This window comes from Chaetodon trifascialis, chromosome 20, assembly GCF_039877785.1.
Source record: "Chaetodon trifascialis isolate fChaTrf1 chromosome 20, fChaTrf1.hap1, whole genome shotgun sequence".
In the NCBI taxonomy this organism is placed as follows: Eukaryota; Metazoa; Chordata; class Actinopteri; order Chaetodontiformes; family Chaetodontidae; genus Chaetodon; species Chaetodon trifascialis.
The window spans coordinates 12877472-12898942 of NC_092075.1; the positions used below are offsets into that span (position 1 = coordinate 12877472).

General features: G+C 40.4%; 2 protein-coding genes across 2 annotated transcripts in view; one reads left to right on the top strand and one right to left on the bottom strand.

Moving 5' to 3' along the window:
* Positions 1-14223, bottom strand: part of atp2a2b (ATPase sarcoplasmic/endoplasmic reticulum Ca2+ transporting 2b) — a 25664-nt gene extending 11441 nt beyond the window's left edge. The window contains exons 1-6 of the mRNA XM_070988930.1: positions 13580-14223; positions 13234-13251; positions 13035-13117; positions 11153-11257; positions 7972-8110; positions 157-237 (exon numbers count right to left, since the gene is read on the bottom strand). Of these exons, the coding sequence (XP_070845031.1) occupies positions 157-237; positions 7972-8110; positions 11153-11257; positions 13035-13117; positions 13234-13251; positions 13580-13697 (544 nt within the window). The 5' untranslated portion in view covers positions 13698-14223. The remainder of the gene's footprint in view (positions 1-156; positions 238-7971; positions 8111-11152; positions 11258-13034; positions 13118-13233; positions 13252-13579) is intronic.
* Positions 14224-18179: 3956 nt separating this feature from the next.
* Positions 18180-20593, top strand: pus1 (pseudouridine synthase 1). Its single transcript, XM_070989096.1, has 6 exons — positions 18180-18539; positions 18635-18861; positions 18968-19105; positions 19239-19341; positions 19510-20210; positions 20383-20593. Exons 1-6 carry the CDS (start codon positions 18476-18478, stop codon positions 20413-20415), a joined length of 1266 nt encoding a protein of 421 aa, XP_070845197.1. The 5' UTR covers positions 18180-18475; the 3' UTR covers positions 20416-20593.
* Positions 20594-21471: the final 878 nt, after the last annotated feature.

The window sequence follows — 21471 nt, forward strand, 5'->3', positions numbered from 1 at the left end:
TTATTCTTGCTCTGTGTCTGGGTTGTTTAAATGAGTTGATGTACAGTATGAGAGACATATGAAATGTAGGATAAGCAAGCGTAATGGGTGAAGACACGGGGAGACACACATGAATCTACAGATTGTGAAAGGCAAACAATTTAGAAATGGCTTTACCTGTAAGAATTGACTGGTCTACCCTCAGAGTTGTTGACTTGATAGAAGACAGCCGAATGTCTGCAGGCACTTTATCGCCAACTGTGAACAGAAACAACACAACACAGGAGACAGTTAAGTACCTCTTCACAATTTAAAAGTGGCTGTAAATGGCAATGACTACAGGTGGATGGATACTTTGTACAATAGAAGCAATAAAAGAAGATGAGTGCTGTTCAGATTTGATTAAATACTGTATCAAGCCCTATAAATCCCTGTAAGACACCTCTAAAATTACAGCATTTTATCATGAAAAGAGAAAATATTTTAAGACAAATAAAATAAACAAACAAAAATGACCACACAGACACTTAAGCCGTGGAAATAAAATCAGCTGCCATGTTATCCCAACTCATGCTCCTTGGGAGTAATAAAATAATCAAACTCAAGTTATTTTATAGAGGCTGAGTGGAAAGTCATGCGTTCAAATATTATTCATGTTCCACTCATCTCTCGAACAGGACGCAAATAGATTGCTGCTCATTCTTTCCACTAACACATGGCTTTAGCAATCCCCAGTAAAACTGATGTAAAATGTAAAATATATACACCAAATTCCAAACAAGTGTTTCCTCTGCAGAAAGCAGATAAGTACCATTAAAGCCACTGATATTTATTAGCTTTGCTTAAAAAGCGAAAATCAAACAGTTTGACTCCTTTGTATTATTTCACGTTGTTTGGTTCTGATCGGGAAGACAAAAAGTGCTGAAAATGAAGCTTTCGGCTGAATGTTTTGACCTTGTTCTGCATTCAGACTCACATTTGCGTTTTCTTTTAGCTTAAAAAACACATCTGGATGGGCCTAAAAATCCAAACATGTAATACATTATCCCTTAAAAAGGTCAGATCCATGATGAATCTGTAAGGTACATTATAGTCTTAACTATTAGGTTCCCTGCAGAACACTGTACTATTACAGAAAGACTATAGGCCAACTAAGGGTCCCCATAACAGCCAAAATTGACCACTGACATTTTAATGAAATTCTGAAGCACAATGGAAAATGCCACTGTTGCATAAAGGTGAAATATTACTTTGAGCTTATAGTCAGAAACTGCAAAGCTTGAAGGGATGAAGGTAAAAGCAATATAAAGGAATGACCCAGAGGCTCTTAAGAGATCCCTCTGTGGACAGTGGAGAGTGGTGACAGACATGTAAACCAACCCTTGGGCCTCTGCAGTGCCCTTTAGAGAGGAAGGGGGGATAGAGGAGAGCAGAGAATGGGAAGAGGGATTAGATGAGTCCTGCAAAACACACGTCCAAAAATGGGAAAACTATTTTGATCAGTTGCAAAAGTGCTGCAGCATTTGGGGGAGGGGGAATGATAAAAACTTGTGTTTCAAGCAGGGAGAACCCGCTCTTCGTCACAGGAGTTGAAATAGAAACAGTGTGAAACAGTGTGTCCTTGCATATAGAGCCTGTTCACACATTCCCACTATTCTTTGAGGGTGGTTTGAAATTTAGGCCATACAGAGAGACTGAAGTGAGGAAAGTCTATTCTGTGTAACTAATAAAATGCTCACTGCATTGTTTCACATCTTGCTTACACCACACCATTAATCCCAAAATCTGTGTAACTACTGGAAATGCACTGTATGTGGTAATGCTGAGTTTGTGGTGAGTGATAATGCTGCTGGACTGTACCAGCTGCACTACCAAATTTGGTCCTCAACTTGACTAGAGGCCATCAAAACCACTTCATCATCACCTGCCTCTAAATTAGATCCCTCTTAACTGACAGGAGAAAGTAAAGGAGATGAACAAGCATAGCATGAGGGAGGACACAAGGGAGATGAGGAACTGCAGTAACTGGAAATATTCAAGACTCAAAGCCCTGTGGGAAGTCACTAATTAGAAAATCTCCTTCCTTCAAGTAATAGTGAAACACCCTGCTCTTTACAATATACCACATTATACTGGGAATAATGTCACAGCAAGTAGAATAGCCCACTTTCACAGGCAATGACTCGGTTTACATGCACAAAATATTACATTTTTTGCCCTTATTCCGGAAAAAGACAATATTCCTACTACAAGCCATTTGGCACAGAGTGAGTACAGTTTTCTAAAGCAATTTGCTGCAGTAACCCAAATTTGCAGTTTCAATTTAAGAGTGAAGTTATCTTTCCTTTCATCTCATATCACATGCTCTTTTCTTGTGGGAAAGAGGAGACAGCCTCTGGGATAGGGACCTTTCTTTCTCCCATGTGAACAAAGGATTTTATCTACTCCCCAGAGTAAGGGACAAACGTCAGTCTGCATACACTTGAGTGATAACACCCCATCAGTCCCAAGTTGTTTTCATACCCTATCCAGGGTCTGTATCCCCTCCTTCCCTCCTTTATACTAACCATGGTTGACACCCCTATCCCATGGGACTGAAAGTCTCAGCCTCAACTCTTCTGAATTTGAATTATCGTGCCGCAGTGATCCCTCTACCAATGCCCTGGAACGGCGGCCCACCTCCTCTGCATTCAGTGTACCGCTATAATGTCCATAAAGACTCGTTTCATTAATAAGCCTGTTTGAAAACTTGCCCTCCTTGGTGTCACACTAACTGGCTAGCCTAACAATCTTGTCCTGTGTTACTTATACGCATGCACACACACAAAGTGTTGTTTCAGCGTGTTCTTATAACACTAATGGTGATTGCAACCATCGATGCTGAGTAGGTTATTCACCCAGTGAGGATGCAAATCTGATTTTACAGCCCTTAAATGATTTTAGTTAATGCTGGCCATCAGTAACAACCACTATGGGAAGACTCCTTTCACATGAAGTCTTTCATTAGCAGTCAACCGAGGAGAAACACTGTGCAGATTACATAGCACCCAATAGTTGCGTCATGAGGGGTCTAGAGAAACTTTAAAGGCCTTGAGGGGGTTGTGTATGTTCTCTCCCAGTGACTGGGGCTCCCTGATATGCTAGCACGTAGGCTTGCAGGGTCCTGAGACCCTTATGAGGTCCTCCGGCCCTCAAGGGACTCTTCCACTCCTCTTATGAATGGGAGAGAGAGAAAAAAAAAAAAAAAAATCGCATGACCAAACCTTTACATACACAAACATGCATGACACTGTGCATTCCATATAATTTCTGTGTGTTCCAATCATGGAGCAATACCTTAAACATGTAAGCGGCAAAGGAAAAGAACCAAGAGCATGGACAAGTGGAACAGACAGTCAGTCGTGGACAAGCAGAAGCAAATAGCTCAGGTGATGACAACAGACAGACTTTTCTGCACTCTTAAACATGAGAGGAAATTTGGCCATGTGGTCATCTGGAGCAGAAATTACATATTCTGAATCCGTAACATTTCTAAACCTGTCTAGCTGTCTGCTCCCTCCCAGGGCAGGACAATGTTAATGGTGACTACTGCCCTCAGACTGTGGTTAAGACAAAACGCAAAGCCAGGAAGAACAGGGATCATCAGTCTCATATATAATACACATCTGAGTTATATACAGCTAGCAAGAAGGAATCAGGGGAGAGAAGGAAAGTGGAAAAGAGAGGACATTGTACTCCTTATGCACACGACATTGTGCCTGCAATGTAAAAACCTCTTGTCCAATAAAGAATAGTAAGGTAAAACAAAAAAGACCAAAGAAGCAAAGAACTGTCACTGTTGTCTCAGCAGAGTGTTGGCACCAAATAAAGCCAGTAGACTCACTTAGGGTTTTTAATGAAAGCTTACAATACTTAGGAGACCAAACAGTGCATGAATGGCTCATTTGAGGCACAGTGAGTCAGGATGTCGGCAACACAAGCAACAAACTGAAGGCATAACTGAAGATAATCAGGTAATCAAGCTAAGAACCCTCCTTGTAAAATGAGGTGGTGTGGAAAACATGGGAAAATCTAAAACTGACTAACAAATTTTGGGCTTTTGCAAGCACCTTCAGAGCACAAAGAGGCTGACTAACCATGATACCTTACTGTCATACAACTTATGGTCCGGCATGTATAGTTATGTAAAGCGATCCATTCTAACATTAAATACTCAGAAATTTTTGCATTGAATTCAATCTGAAAATATGAACACAACATTGAAGGAAAGTATATTTTAAATAACAAAATGATAACGTACACTGAGGAAGGGGGTGTTGAAATAAGCTTATTATACACAGACACATAATCATAAAAATTCACACACTCAGCACACAGAGATCCACTAACCACTTAACAATAATTGCTCTGATGGAGCATCTGAGCGTGTGTGGGAAAATTACCACAGCTCCAGGTCTGAAAGTACTTGAGGGATAAAAAACATATGCCTGGTCTGACAAGACACTTCGCAGCCTGGCATTATACATCATCAACCCTCAAGCTGCAGTTCGCTGGTTGAGTAGTTGGTGCCACTTCCGCTGTTAATACAAACACACACACACATACACACACATAGCTCTTTGGCTAAATAACATAACTTTGGCAGCTTTTCGAGATAGTGCTCGTTTCACTTCGTGACATATCCATACTGTGCAACACGAACTTGCTAATAAACGCGATTCTTATTATTATTATTAAGAGGTTGTGCCTTGCTGTCAACTTGCTCTTGTAGACTGTAAATCACATGGCAGTAACTGTGTATAACATAAACCATGCACAACGGCTGGTTTGACTCAGCTTCTGTCCCACTGACCATTAAAGCTGGCAAGTTGAATGATCTGCATGGCTCTGTATGACTATGAGTTGCAGTAACCCAAACAGCGGTTCTACTTGGATTGGAAGACAAGACAATGCCTGAAGTACAGCAGTCTAGAAACAGGATGAGGAGGCTATAGTGTCCACATGATCACTCCGGATTGTAAAGCTGCTGCATTACAAACTGAGCGTCTGAACTAGTGTTAGGAACATGATAATAGGGTTCGGTGCTGTTCCTGATAATTAAATTGATTTGATTCTGATTACAATTGAAATTCTTGTCCAACCTGTTTTTGAGAACAACTTTCCCAGTCTTTTGCTGCTCCTGTCCCAACTTGTTTCAAATGGGTTGCTGGTATCAAATTCAGAAATGCACATATTAACAAAGATCACTGAATCTGAACAACAAACAAATAAAGCACCTTATTTTGAGCAGATTAAGACTGTCAAGAATTTTTTTTTTAAATCTCTATTTTGCCAGGCAGAAATTAACTGTTTAATGCATTCCATCCATTTTCACTTCAGCTAAAAGTACTTCTGTTGGTTGATTCTCAGGCATGATGACGTATGAGTCAGCACACCAATGATGCTACAGTGTTACACCATGCTGCAGTAAATGCTTTGTCATGTTAGACAGGCTTCCTCCTTTGAATGAGTATTTTGTGACGCTCAAATATATTTTAGTACTTGCTCCAAGAACGAGCACAAAGGCAGCAAAGCTTCACTTTAAGTAATCAACAGACAGACACTGATCATAGAATTGTATCGCTTATTTTACGGTGGCTTTAGTCAGTCATTCACGGTCATTTGGAAAGTAAGCTGTAATTTCATGTTTTAGAAAACGGACAGCAGCAGCTGCAGTAAAAAGCAAGTCACCATCAGCCATGATGCCATGCCAAACAATTATATAATGGCTGATTATGGTTTTGATTCAACAGACACCTCAAGAATTCAGTGTGCTATTATAAAAGAACTACATCCAAGATTAATAAATCAATTCGACAGTAAAAAACACAAGTTAGCATGAGAATTAACATGGTGTTTTAGCTACTTAGACTGAAATACTTAATTCTTCAAGTACAAATTTGTAATACAGCGTTGACTCTGTAAAGCACCAGAAGCTCACTGAGTAAATCCACAATCATTTCTTTTAGCTTCTGACAACATTCTAGACAGTAGAGAAAACCTATCTGTGAGGGTACTCCACCAACCTTTGCTTTAGGACAAAGACAAATCTTTTATCGGAAACTACATAATTAGCAGAACCAGAGAAAAAAATGAAAGAGGACAACAAAAGAAAGACAGGAACAAAGATAAAAGATACAAAACAGGCCCACTGAGAAAGAGAAAACAAGAGAAATGAGGAGCAGTGACGCAGAAGGCATAAACATATGTGGCCCTATCCAAGTTGAGGTTAGCCAAGAAAGGAAGATGTTGAGGAACAGATTGGACCTCTGCTCTTTCTGTTGCATAACTGCTTTACTTACGTGGTACTACCATTATTTTGAAATTGTCTGGGGGATTAACAGGATGAGGGATCAGCTGTGTGTGTGTGTGTAAGTGTGTGTGTGTGTGTGTGTGTGTGTGTGTGTGTGTGTGTGTGTGTGTGTGTGTGTGTGTGTGTGTGTGTGTGCGTGTGTAAGTGTAAATCATAAAACTGCTGATGATGTTTACAGAATAGATGGCTAATGTTATGTGTACATCTTACAGTCACCAAGTATCTGTGTGTTGATTTACAGCCATTGATTCTTTTTTTTTGGGGATAAAAATCAGCAGTACCACACAGATATGCTACATGTTGCTGACTTTACAGATGAAACAAATATTTATTTAATCATTTGAAAACCCAGTGAAGCTTGATTAGAGAGCAATATTTGCTGCAAAAGCTTTAACACTAATCAGAAATGTAAAAACTAGTCAGATGGCCCATTCAAAATTAACTTGACAAGACCGATGCTGTCAAAACTGGCCAAGCTGCTGCAGTCGGCAGCCATGAAATGGGCTACAATGTCATTCCTCTGAGCATATGCACATGGTCAATGTACGTCCACTAAAAGTCTTTTGTCAATGACAGGCTCAGATTGTTATTTTAAGTGTCTGACAGTGTTATGGACAGGATCCCGACAGAGATGGACCATTTTACTAAAGAGCGAGATCTTTTTGTTTAAACAGACACAGTCGGTGTATCGGTCACCAGGCTCCATTTCCAAAATCGCTTAATTCAAACGCGACAGAAACAAAACATAAAAAAAACTTTCTTTTTTTCACTGTTCCAACCACCATCAACTCTGGTTTGAAAAAAATTCTAAATTCACTGAACTGGGAAAGGAGCCTGACAGAGGGTGGACATCAGAGAAGCAGCGAAAAGAACTGGAATATATTCACATCTGCCTTGGGGTGCACTGCATCCACAACAGCGATGTAGCCTTTTTTTTTTTTTTGTCAAAAATAAATATCAATTTTCACAATTGAATGTTTGGATTTTTTAAAATTTGAATTCAGAATATTCATGAACAGCCCTGATCAAAACTAATGCAGGCCACACAATACTTTTTTGTCGGAAAAGCATGGTGGAGACCATGCTCAACACTTTGACCCACATGCACGTTATTTGTGTGTTGTGCCGCAATCTTGTTGTTGACCTTTCTTTCGTCATGACAACTTACAAGCAAACAAGAGCATTCAGAGTATTAGAACACATGCTAAATGCATGCCTAGAGCTTCTATGCTCAGCGTGTTCTTCACTGCAGTGTTCTCCGCCAGGGGGGTGAACAAACAAACAAGACCACCTTGCTTCCACCTGGGTCACCACTCTTTTTTTTGGATGTGACAAAGCAATCGCTCATGTTCTTCCACACCCTCTGTCAAAATGCATACTCCTTTCCCAGTCTTTCCATGAATTTAAGGCCATTTGACTGTCCCCGTGGTCACTCAATGAAGGACCACACAGATGTTTGTACAGGCGTACCAGTTCAGCAAGTCTACCTTCAAACTGGTCCATCTTCAAATGAAAAGCCCTGTGTGCACACAGTGGGTGCCTTGCCTTGACTTGATGTAAGAAGCATAATGGTGTCACACATCCTCCCTGCTGGAGACACTATGCGGAGTATAAACAAAGCTTAATACTTGTCATCTTACCTGCCACCTCAACGATGTCCCCAGGTACAATGTCCCTGGCTTTGATTCTCTGGACACTCTTCCTATCCTGGCGGTACACCTTCCCCATCTCTGGCTCGTACTCTTTAAGAGCTTCAATGGCGTTTTCTGCATTTCGCTCCTGAACAGTAGAAATCCAGTTAGAGCACCGTTATTTAAATTGGACAGATGACAGTCTGATCTCTGAGGCCAAACGCAAATAAAAGAATTATGTAAACACTGGACTTGTTGTAAAAGGCTGAGAAAAACTGAGACAAAGCCTCTGCCTTGGTCACATGGTTTTCTTTTCAGATATGAAAAAATAAATCTAAGAGTTACCCTTCCAGTTGGAGTTTTCTATACCAAAAATGTGCTCCAGTGTCACTATGATTACAATGACACTCTTACTTCAGTTTCCCCAAACGTTCTGTTCTTGCCTGCTCAGTTCCTTCCTAATCATTCTTCACTTGCACTTTTCTGTTAGTGCTGACTTTACCTTGTCTGACTGATTGCTCTCAGATTGGACAGTTTTGGTGGCAGCTAGTATCCTGGCTGGCAGGCAGGCAGCTCTCAATGAGACATGGCAAGACAGCGCACACAACCCCAGGACATTAAGGTCTTTTATAAGGGATAACAACAGGGACACAAAGCCATTAAAATGGCTGCCAGTAAAGGTGAAGGTTTACAAGGTTAAAGGAAGCTACAGAGGGCATGCAAAACACTGACTGCTCTGAATCCGGAGGATAACTATCTTAATTTCATCCATAACAGAAAAAGCAGCAGATGCAGCCTTCTCCACTTCTAAATCGTTCATAGAGGCTTTCTTTGCATAAACAAAGGCCAACAACCAGCCATTTAACAACTCCCCATTTACACAAGCCTCAACAGAGCCTTCAATGAGCATCTCATTTACAATACAATCCAGCAGAGACCCACCCAACCAACCCAAGTGTCTGCTTTGACCAAGTATACTGTGGTGTGATTTACAATAATGGGGAATGTTCTTCAAATTATTTATTAGACATTGATCTCAAGAGACACTTGCCTGAGCAGAAACACTTTGATCTATGGCAAGGAAACTAGCCCTTATCAAGACCTACAACCACTAATCTTCAATACTGACCTCAGGGGAGAAATTATTTCATCTGTACATATTAACCACAGATCATGTTTCAGGGGTTCCCCTACTCATTCCCCAGATATCAATAAATCTGTATGGGACATGTTAAGTCTTAATGTATGTGAGAAACAAGCAACAATCGAGAGAAAAATCTTAGGGATGTAGATTTCAACTGTCTGTTATTCTTACATAAACTTCTAACCCAACAAAGGAGACAAACAGGGTTACATGGAATAACAGAAAATGTCTAAATACCAGCTAATAATAATATTGAATAATTTGACTAATTAGCTTGACAGATGTGTTTCTGAATGACATTGTTGGTATGCTCCACGTGGAATATCTCGTCAATTAAATCTTCCCTGAGCTGTTTTGTTTTTTCGGTGTAACACTATTAGCCTATCTATTATTACTGACTCCAGGGTAACATGCTGTTTTCTGGGCCATTCTCAATTTGATCAGAAATGGTGCCAGTGGGAAAAGAAAAAAGATAATTAGTTTTTCTATGTGTCCAGATGAGTGCCTCCATCCACTGTTGCTGCATTTGCTCCTTGCCTATAATTAAAGTGTATGTTGACAAATCAATACTTCTTCTCAACGGAACCGACGCTGTAAATCCTGGGGGAATGCCAAGACTCAGCAGGCATATATAAACAAAGAGCTGTAAAAATGCCCCCTTACAGGCCCTATTCAAAAGAACTGCTTTTGATTTCTCGTTTTAGTCTTGAAAAGTATATGCTGTTCTACTCAGTCAAAGGGTAAGAGCTAGGGTTTCCCCAAAAGGGTAAGTTAATGAATGAGGACCAGAACACTCATCCATAACCCTTTTCCATACACTTGTGCTGGCTTGGTTTGACTCAGTGGGTCAGCCCAAGGAGACAGGGACTTGTAAGTCCATTGTAACAGGGCTACCTGCTTAAAGGTGCGTCTTTCACTGATGACATGCCTAAATGATCGAGTTTAAAAGCAGCACCCTCTTTAGCGCCTTTCACTAGTGCACTGTGCAAGGGTTGACAGTAGCCAACTATTCAGCATCATGGATTTTCAGGCTGTTGTCCCGATTTTTCTTGGCATCTACCACTTACTGCTTGAAAAACAGACAGAATAATTGAAACTGATGAAGTATCTGCTAAGTCTGGCAATAGCAGCAGAGGCTATTTAAACACATCGTTGAATCGCCCTTGAAGCAGATCTGATGTCACTGCAACTTGGTTGGAGGCAGTCAGGCATACTTTGACCGGACTCTAGAGATGGTCCATTGCAGTCACCACTCAACAGAACTTGGTGCATTTGTACTGTTAATGAAAATGCACATAAACATGGTGTGGATTGACGTGGCTTGGCCAAAAGTGCCAATGAAAACGAATGTGGAGGAAGTGAAGCGGGCTAGGTTTCCTGTGTGACTGGGACAAGAAGAAGTGCATGAGATTGGTGTGTTTTTACCCAGAGGGTCCAATAGGACGTTTGCTGTAATCTTGGCCTGAATGGGAAATGTGATATTTTGAATTTCTGTCTTTAATGATAAAAATTTTGTTATAATCTTTTCCATTCCATGTGACTCCCATTCAGTTTGTACACTCCCAACATACATTTGGTGACAACTATCAAAGACAATAAAAACTCTGCAGAGATGCACTTTTTCTTTCTATGATATGTTTTTTTTAGTAAAACATCAAGTTTTTGAGTTGAGTCCCCACTTTTTTGCTCCAGGTACAGAGCTATTTTTATAACATAATCAGTTGGCCATTAGGAACAGCTGGCACAGCAGGGTCAGGTTGCAAAATTCCACTGATCCTCATGTTTTCAGCATTAAAGTGACAGCCACCATCTCCCATCACTCCTGTTTAGGACATTTGGATAAAACCTCCTCATAAAAGTTATTTCCCAAGTAATGCTCACCCAACTATCCACTGTTAGGTTATAATTTTAAATTGGCAAAAGGAAGCCAGTGCCACTCAGGGCAACTATTCATCAGCTTTCATAACAGTATATAAACATAAGACTCAAGACGACAAGTTTTTAATAACCTAAACTAAAGTAGATTTGTAAAGGTATTGTGTTTACCTGCCAGACTCCGACAATGGCATTTGCTATGAGAATAAGTAGGATAACAAAAGGCTCCACAAAGGCTGTAACGGTTTCTTCCCCCTCTTCAAACCACGCCAGCACCTACATATAAAAAAAGAAAAAGACATTAGCAATAATTACATACACTACAAATAACAATTAATACTGAAGTGTGAGACCACAGACATCCCCCCCCCCCTTTAACTACATTTAACATTATTGTACCAAAATTCAAAGGCAAAACTCTTGTACGTGAAAACCTATTTGCGGCAATAAATCCAATTATGATTGCAATTTCACATTTGGCACAATGATTTAAACTTTAAAGTATCTAACAATCATTTCATAATCATAATACATACAAAGCCAGCTTCTGCCAATATAGCAGAAACTAGGCCAAGTGTGTTATAAAGTTATGTTAGACAGATTGAGAGCGTAGTAACCACTTTCTCCTCTTTTAGAATCTGTGCCAGGAGAGAAGCGTGTCAAACAAAATGCCAACAACTCTGCATCTTCTACTCCAACCTATTTAAGCATGGCCAATCAAATGTCTAGTTCAATTCTAAATGTCTATCAATGGCGTATCCTTCAGTTCCTGAGCAACTAATATAAAGTCTAACAAGTGTTTGTATATAAATTTGTGGTCTCAGTGTTTTCATGTAAAAAATATAAATGTGTCTGCATGTGCTTGTGTGATTGAGAACAAGCCGTGTACTACAGTCTGTGATTTATAAGCTTTGTAACCATAGCTGGCTGTCATCGCCATGCCTCGGTGACGGATGATATTCTCAGGCAGTCGGCCAACAGCCAATCCTCAGACTCAGGGCCTCAGGATAGCCAACCTAACACTGTGTCACATAATCTACACCAGGGATTGCCACTCACTGGTGACAAGAACACAAGCATCCACAAGCTATGCCTGTGCATGTATGGAACTGTCACACTGTATTCATGATATGACGAACACTGGACATCAAAGTAATGTTCAAGTCACTGCAACAGTTTGATGGCTTGATAACACCAGGAAATTCGATGATCAGAGAGACATGTGGACTTCTCGGGTGTCCGTCACTTTCACTCTTAAAAGCCAAACACAAAGCACACAACTCATTCCACCAACTTGCCACATGATCACTAAGCGACATAACTATCTGTTCCCACGTTAACAATGTGTCACTGTTTCTTTTACACGCTGGACATCTTCACAATCAATGTATTGACATCATCCCTCTGAAACACAGGCTCAAAGAGGCTGCAATGACTTAAGATTTGCTTCAAGAGCAAAAGCATATATGCACTGACAAATATGTGAAGACAGAATCATGAAAAAAAGGTAATCTGGGTTGTGTTACCCGACAGATTCTGGGCAGCTTTCTCAGCCACTTTGAGCAGCGTTCTTGCTAAGTTGTGATCTGCACTGAATCAATCAAAACGAGGACTACATACACTTAGTCTGATGACAGAACTGTGCTGAGAAAATAAAAAACCCACTGAACTCATCATTGAAAGGGTGAGAAGAAAGATGGTGGTGGAGACAATATTCAACTGGCAGAAAATTATGTTTCATCTTCCCCATATTCAGTCTTGGAGGAAATGAAACAGGCTCTTGTATTAAAGATCTCACTACTGAAAAACTAAAACACTCAATCTTAGCTCAAATTTATGTTGAGTTGAGTGTTGAACGTGCCCTCTTACAGGTGACACAACCTGCTCAGAGTCTTTTACTACTACCCATCTTGATAACACAGTAAAGGAGATATAGCACTTCCCTGTACGTAAATGTACAAGTCAAGTACGAGCAGCTCTATCTGGTCCATACTGGTTATATGAACATTGAACTAATCACTTGTACAGCTAACAAAAGACAAATTATACTTACAAAGGATATGCAGGCAGCAAGTAAAAGGATCCTCACAAGCAAATCTTCAAACTGTTCAACCACTAGCTCCCAAAGGGATTTACCTGGAAAACAAGATTTGCATTAAAAAAAATAATGCCAGTGTTCCCATTCCACCGAAAAGTTAGGAATGAGAGAATCTAAAATCAACGGGTGACTCCTGGCATTTTGGTCCACTCACCCTCCTCAGCTGGCAATTCTGCAGGTCACCCCAGTCAGACGGCAGACAAAAGAGACGCAAACGAGCAGTTAGCTGAATGTCAGTACTTCATATACAATACAATATTAGCATACTGCTGTAGCAGTAGCCTTGCAAAATTACACAAATACACGATCTATCAGCTGTTGCTTACAAAGTGAGTCACAGAAGTGATGCTTGGCAGTATTTCAACATAGATAGTGACGTCAACAACCTCTCTGTACGTTCGGCATGTCGCCCGTTACAAACCGGGAGCCATGGGCCATACATGACATGGGAGAGTATGGCTACATGTTTTTGAACAAACCTGTGTTAACCAGTTCCTTACCGTTTGGTCCATATCGTTCCCGCTGTTTCTTCACTTGCTCTAAACTCAGACCCGTGCTTTCGTTCACATTAAAAAAGCTGTAAACTTCTTCAACCGTCTTTGTGTGTGCGTTGTCCATGGTGGACGGCCACTTGAGGACACCGCTTGTTTCGCCTTGTTGGTCCCAACCTCAACCTGTCACGGTTCTCTCCTCCTTTGATGTCACCCGGCACTTAAAACAAAAATACTTGTAAATACTGGAGCGGGACCTCACGGTGTTGAATGCTACCGGTTGTTAGCTAATGACAGTGGACAACACGGCGTGCAGGTGCCTGGCGAGAGTGAACGAGTTAGCGGCTCCTGTGCTAGCGGAGAGCTAACAGGCTACAGCTAGCTTAACTGTTGGGCTCCTTTGGCTCCGCTTGAATTCGCCGGCTGTGCTCCGCTAGCTTTCCTGTGAAACCTTAAACGAACAATTCATATCAACATCGCAGTACCAATTGGATATTTTAAGACCTTTCTCTTTTGTAAAACAGCGAATTCCAGAATAAATCTGTCCAAATAGATGATTTAAACATGTGGCTAAGTTGCAGCTCTGCTCCCTTCGTCCGCTCTGCCTGTGTGTTGCGGAATCACTAACGTCCTCATCGGCACCAATCGCGTTCGTTCGCTGCAGCTCTCGCGTGCGTCGAATGCGGTGTTCGGTGTCCGCATGTGGAATCATTTCATTGGTTGGAGACACCGGAAGTCCTGCTCTCTCTCTTTCTTTCTCCACGACGTTGGAGTTTGCGTGTGCGCGCGCGCGAGAGCGAGCGGTGACAAAGCTATCAAGACAGCCCACATTACGTTTATGTTTTTATATTTTCAATACAATTCCTATAACTTTGGGGATAATATAATAACAGACTTGTCAGAGACAAACATAAAATGATCTTTTCTCCATCAATGTTTTTCTGCAACAGTAGGTAAAACGAATAGCTCAAAAGCAATCCAAACCTCTAATACTGAAGTTGATCACAAGATTGTAGTTCAGCAATCCTGGCAATGTAAGAAGTTTGTTGTTATGTCTTCAATTTCACTCTCCCATGGCCTGTTTACACTTGAAGAACTGAGATTCCTCTTTGTAGATTCTGTAATAAAAACAAAATACCTGAATCATTTTAGCTTATTACATTTCACCACAACTCATCACAAATAAGATCCGATTTGCTGATGTTATTGACGAAAACCCACTATTCCATTTTAAAATGTCCTGCTCATATAACAGAGCGTCTTATTTCTCTACGATTCCACTGAATAATTTCTCCATTGTTCACCACGGTGTAACATTTTGAGTGGCAGTGACAAGTAAATGTGGATATTTGTGTAAACAAATCCCTGCTTTCTCCCAAGAAAAGCTGCCAGACGTTGGTTTGATTATCTTATATTTGCCAGTGGGGTTGTGTGAGAAGAGTCCCATTCTCTGTCAGTCCTTATCATTTGCTCTGTGGCCTTTTATCATAGTGTCAGAAGGAATTTATCTGTTACAAAAGTCCTAAAAGTTATCTTTGACATGATGCCATGTAGTCAAATTGGACAGTGACATATCTAACCTGGACATTATGATGGTTTCAGGAAAAAAGACTACATATACATAAAAAATCCATCAGAAATATTTTATTCTACTAGTGCAGATGGTCCTGACTTGGCTATAATGCTGACCTATAGATAACAAAAAGACTCCTTTAAGCAGTTGCAATCAAAATCCGGACAGACGATGAGATAGCTCCTGTGTGAGATGGTTTCTGTCTTTTGCAGCCTACGGTATCTGCTGTCTATCTGAAAGACAAGGTATTTTAAGACAGTGTGATTAATGCGTGCTGCTATAATCAGACTGCTCAGTGACAAGGAAAGACTGAATGTGTGCAGCTATCCTGACAGCTGGGATTGCCTGATAAAACATAAAATAAAATCAGATGCCAGTAAGCAACAACATGTTATAAAACACATACTCTTGTCTGAAAGGACAGTTCCTAATTCCCTTCTTCTGTGACTATAGTAATGTCAGCTGTTAGGCTTCATCAGTAAGAAACTGTGCTGAATGTGGAAATAAGTGATCCTATTATAATTTTTATTTATTGTTTTATTTGGAAGTTTGGTAAATGATGATACAAGTAAGCACTGTGGCTAATTAGCGGACCTAGTCAGGCTTTTAAGGAATAAAACATAATATAACACTCAGATACAGGCATAGAGAGTAACCCTAAAACAGACATAGAGAAAGAAGCACTCCATCAGTAACTGATACAACATCGGCGATTAAGAACAACAAAATGAAACTAATCTGTATGATGACAACATGGTTCTATTTTGAGAGCCCGGTTTCAGACTGAACAGACACTAAACAGTCTATTCTCCATTTCACGCAGTGCTGAAAACTGAATACGGTGTCTCAAAATGCAGGAGGATTAACGTTATCACGAGGCAGACGCACAGTGCATTTCTAATTCATTCGGTTGCGGTGTGAAAATGTGCTTAACTTCAAAAATGTAACAAATCATGTGACGCTTTCAAGCATCCATTCAGTCATTATTCTGCAGAATTGGCGCATTTTTGCTTGAGTTAGCACAAATCATGATTTTTAGGATCGACTGGCACTGTATGATTTGAATTAAAAACAAATAACAGATATCTTCTCTCTTTCAAGTTCATTCATTGCCAGCATATTTCAAAGTCACTCCATTTCCTTTGCACATATTAAAAATATGATATGTCATTTCTTTCTGTTGGCCTTCAGATGAGACATCACAGGATACTGAGGACAAACACAGTGCAGGCTTTGTTTAGGTCTAACTCCAGGGGCTATGTGAACTTTGCTACAAGTTCTGAACAGACACAATTAACTTGTCGCATAAGGAAGATGATTTATTTATTTTAATCCACCAAATTAAAAGACTCTTTTGTCATTTTAACTCTATTCTTGGGGCTATTGTGGGACATCTGAGTAAGGAAATAGCCACTTGTGAACTGAAAAATACTTTGTACAGTACACTCAATCACATCTTTTTAATTTGGGGGCCTTTAACACTCACTCATGCCCCTGCTCGCGACAGTCGAAGAGAAAGCTATGTGAAGCAATGATGTGCTACTTTAACTAAAAATACTCCCACGATGAGCTGTTTCATCCAGCAGAGCTGCATCTGCTGCATTACCGGTGTTGAAGAATGACAGTCAGAATCACCAGCGTCCAGTAAGACCTGCATTTGTTGGAAAAATGGGCACATGCCTTGTGTGATACAGGATCGTGGCAACCAGGGCCCTCTTCCCATAGCATGTCTATGTTTGGCATTGGGATTTCAGCAGAAAACTAGTTGGTCACCTTATAAGGTGCTATGAAAAAGGGCAAGTGTGCATTCTAAGGCCATCCCAGGATTAAAAGTCTAAAGGTTTGACCTCTTGGTGACCGGTATCCCTCATTGTTGTGGTGTTCTCGAGACAGACGTAAACACCTCTCAGCTCTGGAAGTGCTGAGCCTCTTTGCCTCTATAATTTGACTTCAGCGTTTACACACATGCATTACACTTACATGAGTCACAGATCATTATGATGAGTGGCTACTGTAGATTAATATAGTGAGGCTTCTTTATATGGACTAAAAATGATGAAGAAAGGCTTCTGCTGTGCATCGTGTCTTTTGGTTATACAACAAACTCACATTCATCATCATCATCATCATCATCATGTCTGCTTGCTTAAACTGTATGAAGAGTTCGGAATATTTGAGCAAAGATGGGGGGAGATCCAGGTAAACCTCTGAACACAATCATCCATTACAAGTAAATATTGTGTTTCAACCTGTAACACAATGAATTGTACTCTGTATGAAAATTCTGAAGAACAATAAAAACTCAGTGGGTGTTTGGCCATGACTGTTCACTGACAGTCCTCACCAAATGTTATTCTGTCTGGCAAGTTTTCTCCAGTATAACAACATGAGATTTACAATGAAAGTCAGATAGGATTGCAAACCATCAACTGAAATACAACTTGATGCCATTTGAATTTAGAAACATATAATATCTCCATAGAATCTGAATGACTCCTATTTTTGTGTGATTTTACTGCACTCAAGTGGACAAACATGGTATTACATGCGGTATTTTCTCTGACTGCTCTTTGAACTGTTTGTCCTTCATGTTACTCTTGTACTCCATAAACACATGAAACCATTCTTGTTCAGGCTAAACTGGCCGCTGTGACAACAGTTCTCTGAGACTGACTGTCTCCTTAGGTAATGCAAATTTGTTGAAAAATTATAACGGTATTCCCCGATACGTCCTTAAACACGAAATAACGTCATTTTACGTTTAGCACATTAGGAGTCTTCATTAAAGATCAAATTACAAAGTGGAAAGGTTCGATTTTTCGTATAAATTTATGTAAAAATTGCCTTATAAACAAAGAGATTTAAAATAAACGAACGGCGACAACACTGCTATCAAACACTGACATTATTTTGTCCATAAAGAGGCGACACTTCATTCATTTTTTTCCTTTTTTAAAAACGAAATGGATACCGGCGTGCAGCGTACTGCTGTGACGTATGCGTACACGAGAACAAGACGACTCTCGCGATATTAACAGTAGAGGTCAAAGTTGACATTTGCCATGTGTGAATGTTACCGCATCTACCACAGAACTGTAAGCTTAAGCTGCAGTTTTTCCACGTTATTTATAATTATTTATGATTATAGTCATTAAATGTAAGTTGAAGAGGCTGACTTAAGTCTTTAGGAGATTGTATATTTCGTCCACGGATGGTTGGAGTTAGTTTCATCTGAATATTGTGTTCTGCTCCGCGTTAGCTTCCGTAGTTCAGCTGAAAAGCCAGTTTGCATCTTTGAGCTGCATGAATTTGTCATGATGGCTTAGCGTGACATGTCGAAAATCTTACCACTGTTGAGTGCCTTAGTTAACCAGAGACTGACTTTGGAGAGAATCGGTAAGCCAACCAAACACAGACAGTGTGACAGTGTGAATGGATTCAGTCTGGTCCTGTGCTGAAATACCTTTTCGTTTTTCGTGTCATCATCACAGGTGGTAGTTATCAGTTCATTCGCATGATGACTGAAGCATCCAGAGATGAGCAGACAGCCAAGCTGCTGAAAAGACCCAATGAGGAAAATGAAGAATCTGCTGAAAAGGTTAAAGGCACAAAAAGAATAAAAGCCGAGGGGGAAAACACTGATGATGAAAAGAAATACCCCAAAAAGAAAGTGGTTCTCCTCTTGGCATACTCTGGAAAGGGATACTATGGCATGCAGGTACATACTGTAGCATACTATACATACATACATACATATACCATACATACTATAAGCATTTTATTTTCTTAAAACTTGCTAGATTGTAAATGTTTCTGTGTTTCAGAGAAATCCTGGAAACTCTCAGTTTAGGACGATTGAAGATGATCTGGTCACTGCACTTATTAAATCCGGTTGCATTCCGGAAAACCATGGCGAGGACATGAAGAAGATGTCTTTCCAAAGATGTGCCAGAACAGATAAGGTATGGGTCTGTGCAGGCAGCGCTGTTTTGTAAAGGGTGCTGATGTATTTTAACAAGCCACGATAAGAGTTGGCATGATTATGACTGGTATCTCATTGACGAGCTGTGTTGTTGTTTGCTTGAATTTGTCAAGGGTGTATCTGCAGCTGGTCAAGTGGTGTCTCTAAAGCTGCGGTTGATCGACGACATCGCTGGAAAAATCAATGAGCATCTGCCAACTCAGATCAGAGTGCTCGGTGAGACACTGGTCCTTGTTGTATTTGCTGAATTACATTTTTGAGAACAAGTCCAAGATGATGAATTCTTCATCTTACATTAATGTTGTTGCACATTGTTTCTCATAATCTGGCAAAGAGGAGGGAGTTTTAACATTAACCAATTAATTCTTCCTTTTGTCGCGACAGGTCTTAAACGGGTGACCCAGGGTTTCAATTCCAAAAACAACTGTGATGGTCGCACATACTCGTATATGATCCCAACAGTGGCCTTCTCCCCAAAAGACTATGATACCGGGAATATAGCAGCCTTTCGCCTTGAGCCAGAGACACTTCAGAGGGTCAACCGTCTGTTTGCGCTCTACAAAGGCACCCATAACTTCCATAACTTCACCTCTCAGAAGGCCCCACATGACCCCAGTGCCCGCCGCTACATCACAGAGATGTCTTGCGGAGAACCTTTCATCTGCAGCAACACTGAGTTTGCAGTGATCACTGTGCGAGGCCAGAGCTTTATGCTGCACCAAATCCGCAAGATGATAGGCCTGGTGATTGCAGTGATCAAAGGCTACGCGAAGGAGGAAGTGATGGAGCGCAGCTGGGGACAGGAGAAGGTGGATGTGCCCAAAGCTCCAGGGCTGGGGCTGGTCCTGGAAAGGGTTCACTTTGACCGGTACAACAAACGATTCGGAGGGGACGGGCTGCATGAGCGGCTGGAATGGGACCGCGAGGAGGAGCAGATCAAGGCCTTCAAAGAGGCTCACATCTACCCAACCATTGTTGAAACAGAGTGTCAGGAGGGCTCCATGGTCAGCTGGATGTCCACACTTCCTATCCATGACTTTGAAGCCACAGCAGGTGACACACGGGACACTAAGGACCAGAAACAGGTATCAGAACAGCAAATCCACCACATAAAGCAGCACAATACATTAAAGTGCACCAGTGTGAGATTATAAATAGATAATAGAGTAACAGCATTTATTTAAAACCCTGATGTTTGACATTAAAAATCCATTGTTATATTTTCTTACTCATTGTCTTTCTCCTTTCCCCCCACAGGACAATGCAGATGTAGGAAATGACTCTGATTAGGTCATCCTGCCTGCTGAAAGAAGAGACATTTTCTCCCTAAAGCGTTCTGTCTGTTTTGTTGGGATAAACTGTGTTTTTAGTGTATGTTTTTTCTTTCTCTCTTTCTTCTTCTTCTTTTTTTTAGTGGGATTAAACTTTGCTTCTCTTATAAAAATATTATTAAACAAACAGGATAATTAAAGCCTCTGTGTTCTTTATTATACTCTGAATGTGTCCTGTAACAAATGTAGATGTCTGCTGCCAACCTGCATCTCAGTATTAGTTGTCAGTAAAGCTGCTGAACTCTTTGTCTTTTATGCTGACCCTTAAGAATGAGTTTGGATTTTTTTCATGTCTACCTTAATATAATACTTACATACCTATATGTGCATGAAAAGAGTTACTGGTTGCTATAATCATTTCTCCTGTCCATACTGGTTGTAAAGCAATTGCACCATACCACAAGTCCACAATCTATAAAATCGCTTAGTTATCATTTTAGGCACACCAGCCGTTTTTGTACATGAAGGAGCATATTGCAAGTATTTCTAACCACTATGTCCTTTGTTGAAAATTATATTAGTGTCAGTAAGATCATCGACAAATTTACAGAAACCTTCAATAATGCTGATTAAACTGGAAATGGAATGGGAACATTTAAATCTTTTATTTGTAGGCCATTTATTGGCAAGTCAACATCAATATTAAAAGTGGACACTGTAGCTTTTGTATCAGATGTACAGTGGTGAATGCAAAGTTTACATGGGACAGATATAACAAGTAAACACTTCATCCTCCAGACACTGGGGGGCGCAACAACAATTGAGTGTTTAGGACTAACGCTGCATTCACAGACCTGTAGAAATACAGTGAATTAGCACTCAACGCTTAACTGATTGCTTTACTTCCACGGCAGTGAAAGATAATAAAAATACATATATGTATATGGAATTTACACCTTGATACCACAATAATTCTACAATCATATCTAGTTATGAGTTCACATTCATAACAAGTTTCTACGATATGTGCCCTCCACCATTTTTTTCGTATTCTTCGAATGTCACGTGAACGAAA